General features: G+C 42.8%; 1 protein-coding gene across 1 annotated transcript; it reads right to left on the reverse strand.

Annotated features, from left to right (window-relative positions):
• Positions 1–6,891: 6,891 nt before the first annotated feature.
• SERLADRAFT_379393 (uncharacterized protein) lies at positions 6,892–7,414 on the reverse strand (the record flags this gene model as incomplete). The annotated part of the gene is made up of 1 exon (XM_007314056.1): positions 6,892–7,414. A coding segment is annotated over one exon (156 nt), but the record flags the coding sequence as incomplete, so codon positions are not given.
• Positions 7,415–8,425: the final 1,011 nt, after the last annotated feature.

The following is an 8,425-nucleotide window of genomic DNA, read 5'->3' on the forward strand; positions in this document are numbered from 1 at the left end:
ATCACGACTGAGGAAGTATGTACATGGTGGTCTACTATATATATGTTTCTGAAAGTCAGCCATGAGGCGCTGACTGATCTAACATGCAGCAGCCATGAGGCGCTGACTGATGTTCTTTGTAATGGTTCTAGACTCTTGTCACGTGATGGTCACGTGATCTGATATAACTACGTATTATGTTATCCGCGCTAAAGCAGCAGCTTAACATATCTTATCTGTCATGTGATCAGATATCAAAGAAAATGAAAAAGGGAACTAGCGCTCAGATTAGCGCTTCTGGTTCAAGTCGTGACATTACCCCCTCCTTAGGACTTTCGTCCCGAAAGTAGGGGTCCATCTTTCCGTTTTCCCAATTAAACAATTGTTTTCAGACTCTAGTCGTTGTGAAGTTTTCGAAGGGTTGGAAATGTAATTGAAATCGGATCCGTCGGGGTGCACTAGGGTTGTTATCGTGGAATGTTTTTACTTTGTCGGGTGAGTTGTTTAGGTGTTGTTCGGGTTCCCACGTGCGTTCCTCTTTTGGATAGTTCTTCCAGTGTACTAAGTATTCCAATTTCCCTCGTTTTAGACGTGAGTCTAGAACTTCTTCGACTTCGTATTCTTCTTGTCCGTCTACTATTACCGGCGGTATCGGTTTAGGTTTCTGTTGGGAAGGGAACTGTGGTTCTTTGTACGGTGTAAGCTTTATCTCGTTGAAAACTGGATGAATAGGCCGCCATGTCGGTGGCAGCGCTAGTTTATAGGTCGATTCGCCTATCTTTTCCAGTATTTCAAACGGACCGTGTCTCTTATCGTCCAGTTTCTTGGCTGGTCGATCTGTTGAGATATTGGTCGCTTCTACGTACACCTTATCTCCTACTCTATATTCCACTGCTTCTCTTTTCTTCTTATCGTACTGCTTCTTCATCTGTTCAGCTGCCTTCTGCAGCGATTCTTCTGCTCTCTTTCTTGTTTCTGTCATTCTCTTTACGAAATCTTCTGCGTTTTCGTTCTTTACCCCCACTTTCACTACTTCCTGTGTTCTCGGATGATGTCCATGATTCAGGTAGAACGGGCTGTATCCCGTCGCAGAATGTTGTTTGTTATTGTAAGAGAATTCTGCTAGGGTGAGCCATTCTGCCCAATCATCTTGTTTATGGTTTACGAAGATTCTGAGATACTGTTCTATCTCTTGATTGATCCTCTCCGTCTGTCCATCCATTTGTGGATGCCAAGCCGTTGATGGGTTCGCTTTTATCTGAAGAAGCGTATGTAGATCTTTCATGAATTTTGAAACGAATTGCGGTCCCCGATCTGAGATGATCTTTTCGGGTATGCCGTGGTTTCTGAATATATGATCTCTAAATAGTCGTGCCACTCCTTCTGATGTGATCTCCATCTGTGTGGGAATTACCTTGATCATTTTGGTAAATCGATCTACTACTACCATTATCATGTTATATCCATTTGATTCTGGTAGCGGTCCGATCAGATCTACTGATATGATCTGCCAAGGTTTATCCGGGATCTCGTTTGGGATGAAGCGGTGCTGCTTTCTTTTTATGGGTCTGTCTTAGTCCTTTGGCAGACTTCGCATCCATCTACGTATCTCGTGATATCTCGGTCCATGTAGGGCCACGTATCTCGTGATATCTCGGTCCATGTAAGGCCACCAGTATTGTCGAGTGATTAACTCCTTTGTCTTATATCTTCCTGGATGGCCTGCAATAACAGAGTCGTGGTTTCGTCGGATAATCTCTTCCCTTAACGCAGCATCTTTCGGTACATAGATCCTGCCTTTGATTACTATGCAACCGTCTTCGTCTAGCCAACCATCCTCTCTCCTCTCTATCTTTCCTTTCATCTTTTTTATCAGCTCATCTACATTTCCTTTTCTCTTTGTAATCCACTTTGAAATCTCTGCGATCCTTTGTCTTTGTTCTGGAGAGAGAGTCATTCTTACAAATAGTTTCTCATCCAGTAGCACGACGTCTTCATTGTCGTTTTCTCCTTTGTTGTGATCTGACCGTCTCGAGAGAAGATCTGCTTTTATATGTTTCCTTCCTGGCATATGGTGTATCGTGAAGTGGTATTGGCTTAACTCCGTCATCCACCGTGCCTGTCTCCTATTCAACTTCTTTGGTTCTTTGAAATATAACATATTTTGATGATCTGTCCATATTTCGAACTCTTCTTCTGCGTCTATCAAGTAATGTCTCCATTCGTTAAGTGCCGTCATGATGGCAAAAAGTTCTTTATCATAGATCTCGTAATTGCATTCTGTGGGGTTTAACGCTTTGGAGAGGTATGCAATTGGCTTCCAGTCATCCTTTTGTCTTTGTGATAAGACAGCACCCATAGCGAAGTCACTACTGTCTGCTTCTACTTTGTATTGGCCATGTGGTACTGGGAGAGCTAACACTGGGGCTGAAGCTACACGTTGTTTTAATGTGTTAAATGCTTCTTGTTGTTCATTTCCCCAAATGAAGTTCTCTTTTCCCGTTAACTTGGTCAATGGTTTGGCTACTTCCCCGAAGCCCTCTATGAATCTTCGATAGAAATTTACAAATCCCAAGAATGCCTGTATATCCTTTTTATTTTTGCATTCTGGCCATTTGCTAATTCCTTCTACTTTTACCGGATCCATGCGAATTTCGTTCTCTGAGATGATCAGTCCCAGGTATTCCACTTCTGTCTGTTCGAAATCGCATTTCTCTGGCTTAAGATAGAGATGATTCTTTCTTAGGATTTCTAACACACGTCGCGTCGTTGCTCGGTGCATTTCTATATCCTTTGTGAATATCATGATATCATCTAGATATATGATTACTAATCCTTCATCTATCAACTCTTTGAAAAGCGTGTTCATCATCATTTGGAACGTGGCGGGGGAGTTTTGTTGGCATATCCTGTTTATGATACACTCACATCCTATCATTTTATCCTTTTATTTCTTCATTTCCATACACCATTCTTTCATCTCTACTTGACCGCTTTTCCACTACATTACATAAGCTCAAAACTTTCCCACACTTATTCCAAAAACTCGTAGCACTCTGCCTTACACAAACCTCAGTCTCTTGATTATAAGACTGAGGTATGTCTGGTTATTTTACAGTTTACTTTATATCATCATACTCACTTTACACTATTAGAAATACTCTCTTTTAGGTATATTATCCTTCAATATGAGTCTCTTGATTATAAGACTGAGAAATACTCTCTTTTAGTCTTCTCATAGCCTAACAAGTTTGTCAGTCCGAAGAACATGACTAATGGTTCGAATAATCCCCGATTTGTCCTGAACGCTGCTTTATGTTCGTCTCCTTCTCTCATTCGGATATTGTTATATCCCCATCTTACATCCAATTTTGTGAAGTATTTTGCTCCACTCAATTTGTCTACTAGTTCCCCGATCAACGGAAGTGGATATCTATTTTTGATAGTGATATCGTTTAGCTTCCTATAATCTTGAACTGGTCTCAACTTCCCGTCTTTCTTTTTAATGAAGAAGAATGGTGATGCAAATGGGGACTTCGATGGTCTTATCCGTCCCGATTCTAGATTCTCCTTTAGGAACGCATCTAGCTCTTCTTGCTCTCCTCTTGCCAATGGATAGATCTTGCAATCTAGGGAGTGATCTCCCGGTATTAGTTCGATTGCGTGATCCCATTGCCTTCTTTCAGGTAACGTGTCAAACTCCTTTTTATCAAATACGTCTTTGTATTGATGAAGGTGTTTTGGCACTATCTTTTCGAATCCTCCTTCTTTTCGATCTTTGCCTGCGGCTTCTGCTAGCTTCTGTGCCATTGTGCCTTGTGCTCTGATATGGTAATATTGATCGTCGATCGTGGCATCTTCGAAATTATGGAGATTCACCTGTATCATCCTCTCGTCTTCTCTTAGTTCCTCAAAGAATATTTCCGGATCCTCCTCTGGATCAGAGATTCGGATTCTCGGTCTGCATTCTTCAGGACATCTTTCAAAGGTCAACTTCGATTCTTTCCAGTCTATTTTAGGATTATGTTTGTTCAACCATTCATGTCCTAGAAACATTTTTCCGTTACCTAGATTGGTTACGGCAAAATGTATCTTCTCGACGTGTCCGTCGATTTCCATGAGCAGTATTACAAATTCATTGATGGCTCCGTTTTTATTAAGAGTTCCATCTGCATTATAGACTGGAATAGGTCTTGGTATCTTCCTTGTCTCATATCTTTTGTCTTTCACAAATTGGGAGTCAATGCAACTCCCCGTGCATCCACTGTCCAATAGTGCTTCGACTGTTTCTGATTGGAGAGTATCTAATGTAGTAAGCTTACATTTTACGTTCATTTGATTGCCTTGGGTGCCCCTAATGTACTTTTTTGGGGAGGCAATTTCTATGATCGCTTGTATAGCTTCTACTTTTGGTAACCGGTTGATTTCTTTTATCGTTTCTCGGGTTACTTCTCTCGCTCTCTTTTTATGTGTCCAGGCACTCAGAATCCCAATGGATCTTTCTTCCTTTTGGTCTCTTAGCCTGTCTACTACCCATTCTGGGGTCCAGACTTCCGTTCTAGGTTTTTTTAGAGGGGCTCCTGACCTCTCTTCTACAGTCTCTGCTGCGTTTTTCTCCGTAGAGCTCGCCGCATCGGGTGTAGGAATCTTAGGTTCTATCGTAAATGCTGCGCTTTTTAGTGATTCGCCCGCCGTCGAGACTGCGGATGTCTTATCACTCTGCGCCGCTTTTACTCTAGTTGCATCTTTTTCGTTTCGGATTTCTTTCTTTGTCTGAGTGGAAATAGTTTTATTGTCATCCGCGCTAAAGCTGCAGCGTAACAATTCTGAGTCATATGTATCTACAGTTAAAGGAAGAAATCGATTCGAAACGTCTTTAGGCTCAGTCGGTCGATGCGGTACCGCTGGCCTCTTTAAAAACCCTCAAGGAGTTTTTCCCCTTTCCTCTTTCGTCATCTTTTCTAAGAACTCTCGGACATTAAATTGTGGCTTCCTTTTTTGTGCGTCTTTGCACTCGAAGCTTCTATGTCCCTTTTCTCCGCATCGGTAGCATCGTCCCTCAGTGCGGAACTTTGCTTTGTCCACCTCCATTCTTTCTCCGCTACCGGTATAGGTATATCCGGTTCCGTCCTTTTTCTTCTCTCCTTCTTTCTTTTGTTCCGAATAGGGTTTCTTCCCGATATCGGAACCTTTCTTCTCTTTTTCTCTCTCTCTCCAAATATAGTCTATTCTGATGAGTTCCTTTTTCCACTCTTGGTAATCTCTGGGAACGTGCCCGCCGTAGATCACCCTGTCTACTAGCGGCTTGTTCATGTTCCTTCTGAGTAGAGATATTAGGAACTCTTCGTTTATTCTATTTGTATATCCCGCCCATCTTTTCTTCTCCTCAAACCTTTCAAAGAAGGCTTGGGCGGTTTCATTGCCCTGTCTCAGGGTCAATATTTCGTTCTTGGCCGTTTCTTTTTCAAAGCTGTCTTTGAACCTTTCTTCCATTTTGTCCGCGAAGTATGGCCAACTTCCGTATGTGTTCGTAATATCGAGCCCCAGCTGTTGGGCATCGACTCGGTTCTCTAGCCAATCGGTCCGGAAGGCCGCGGCTTCTCCTTCTTTCATAAAAGATAGCACAAAGCTTATCTTTTTTCGGTCATCTTTGAAATATACGGCATCGTCTTTGAAATGTAGTAATAAGGACTCTCTAAAGGCCCTATACTTTTTCTTATCTCCGGAGAAGTTTTCGGGTTTCTCCAATGCCGTTCTACTCCTTTCCACCTTTTCTGGAGGTGGTGGTATCTGTCTCTTTAATTTTCTTTGCAAGACGCTCACTTCTTCGAGTGCCTTGTCTAGCTGTGATTGGTAATGCATTTGCGTTTGTCTTATTGCTTTTTCTACTTCTTGTTTTACGTATGTTTCCAATCGCGCTTCTTTCGGGGGGGGAGTGTCTATTCTGGGTAATGAATCCATCATTTCCCTGGTAAATGCGCTGTCCGTGCTGTTGGATGGCTCGGGCAGATCGCGATATTCTAGGTTTGACATCGAATGTGAGTTGGGGAGGAGGGGGAGTTTCGGATTTAATCAAAGGGGATGGAATTCTAATGGGTTCTATTTCTGGTAGGGGGAATTGCCCTTTGAATACGTAATCTTGAGAGTAAATGCGTTGCTCTCCGATCCAAATGTAAAAATCTCTACTAAGCATAGAAAGGAGTTCACCAGTGATAAGCTGGATCGATACACCGCTTTCTAAGATCCTAGTAGTCTATCTGTTCTCTTTGAGTCAAAGTGGTCCTCTTCAGCCCACTACTGACTATGTATGTATGGTAACTATTTTTGTATTTTACGAATTTTTATGTAAAAGGTATAGTGATAAATTGGGGTCCGAACGGTTGTCCCAATGTGACCAGCTTATTAAGCTTTCAGTCCTTCTCCCGACTGGCGGACGCAAATGCGCGGCCTGGTCAGAGGAAATCGAAAAATGAAACTAGGTAAAACCGAGAAAATCCCAATGGTTCCACACCAAAGAGATTATAGTGATATAAAATGTATTTACAGGGGGATGGTTACGAACGAGCCTTGGGATGAGGAGGGGGAGACGTTGGCAGGGAAAAATGATAAAATGGTGTCGGGGCGAGTGGGTAGGTGATGAAGTGGGAGGGTAGTGGTAGTTTGGTTTGAGCGTTTAAGTAGGTTTAGGATGAGGAAGATGATGATGACGGTGACGATGATGGTGGTTAGGATTGTTGCTGTTATATTCATAAACGGTACTTGTGGCAGTTGTTGATTGTGTAAAACCCTTATCCCCTATATGTCAGGCAACAAATACGAAGCTATATAACAAAGCCCAATGTCTGGTCAAGTCCTTCCTTGAAGGCGGTGAATCAGAGTATGAGAATGAAGAGTATCGGTAAGAGCGCAAATCCAAACTAATATTGAACTGGAGAACAATACATCGAGTATGTACTTCTCTATATAGTGAACGGCGATGGTCAGACCGAGAAAGGGAAGTACTGAGAAAGTGGTCTGACCAGCTAGCTAACCAATAAGAAAAAAGGAAGAAAGTAGTCTGATCTATCGTATTTACTAATCGTATGAGAAAACGTATTGGTAAGGGATGTACGATTGGCTGTATCAGTAAGCCCATGAGAAGGCGCTGACTCACAACCTTCTTCGCCTATCAATATTCCTCCGAAGTATTCCCAGACATAGCACTGGATTGTGACTATGTCATCTGGATATCTTCTCGAGGGTCGACAACAAGTCTACCTCGTTGTAGGTACGATAGAACGTGAGTGTGAAGAGAGAATAAGAAGAAAAATGATAAAAGTAATAAGACACCTGCTGTAATCTCTAGTCCAAGGGCAAGAGGAGTGACGGGGATCGAGTCTGCTAACCACGACATGACGGGAATGCGATAAGAAAAATTGATTCCTCACATTAGCTCCCCTTTTATAAGACTCGTGTCCTCATGAGTCCGGATGCGGCACTTTGGAACTTGTTACTAATCCAATCAAAAAGCATTGGAGGTTTGGAAGTGGCGGTGTAGTTTTCGTAAGGACGGAAGTGGAGAGAAGCGGTGATAATCCGAGGGGCGGCTGGATTTGTTTTGTGGAAGGCGGCGAGTAAATTAGCGACATGCGTAAGATTGGTGTCGGGTTCCCAAGTGCGTTCGGAGACTGGATAACCATGCCAGTGAATTAGGTAGTCGAGCTTACTACCTTTCAGTTTAGTCGGTCTAGAAGCGATTATACTCTCTACTTCGTATTCGTCTACTCCCTCTACAATCTCGGGTGGTGGTCGAGAGGAAATTGGTTGATTGATGAATTCGGGAACGTGGTATGGGGAAAGGATGGCTTCGTTGAATACGGGATGAATGGACTTCCAACTTTTAGGGACATCAAGTTGATAAGCGGAGGGTCCGACCTTTTGGGTGACTTTGAAAGGTCCGAAGCGTTTATCGTCTAACTTCTTCATTGGTCTATCCGTTGTGATGTTATGCCCTTCTAACCAGACTTTGTCGCCAGCTTGATACTCCCGGGAAGGGGATTTCTTACGGTCGTAATACTTCTTCAGATTCTCGTTTGCTACAAGAAGGGAGGATTTCGTGATATCGTGGAGTTTTTTCATTTGTTCGCTAAATTCTGCTGCAGAAGCGGAGCGAGGGGACGATGTGGTGGGGATATTCGTTCTTGGGTGTAACCCATAGTTCAAAAAGAAGGGTGTTTGATTCGTTGCGGTGTGAAGGTGGTTGTTGTATGTAAACTCAGCAATGGAAAGCCAGTCCGCCCAATCATTTTGTTGATGATTTATAAAAACGCGGAGATAGTGCTCTAGATCCTGATTAATTCGTTCGGACTGTCCGTCTGTTTGAGGGTGATAGCCTGTAGAGAGACCCGGTGTTATCCCCATTAGGTCGTAAAAGTCTTTTGTGAATCGAGACATGAATTGAGGACCT

This window comes from Serpula lacrymans, assembly GCF_000218685.1.
Source record: "Serpula lacrymans var. lacrymans S7.9 unplaced genomic scaffold SERLAscaffold_2, whole genome shotgun sequence".
In the NCBI taxonomy this organism is placed as follows: domain Eukaryota; kingdom Fungi; phylum Basidiomycota; class Agaricomycetes; order Boletales; family Serpulaceae; genus Serpula; species Serpula lacrymans.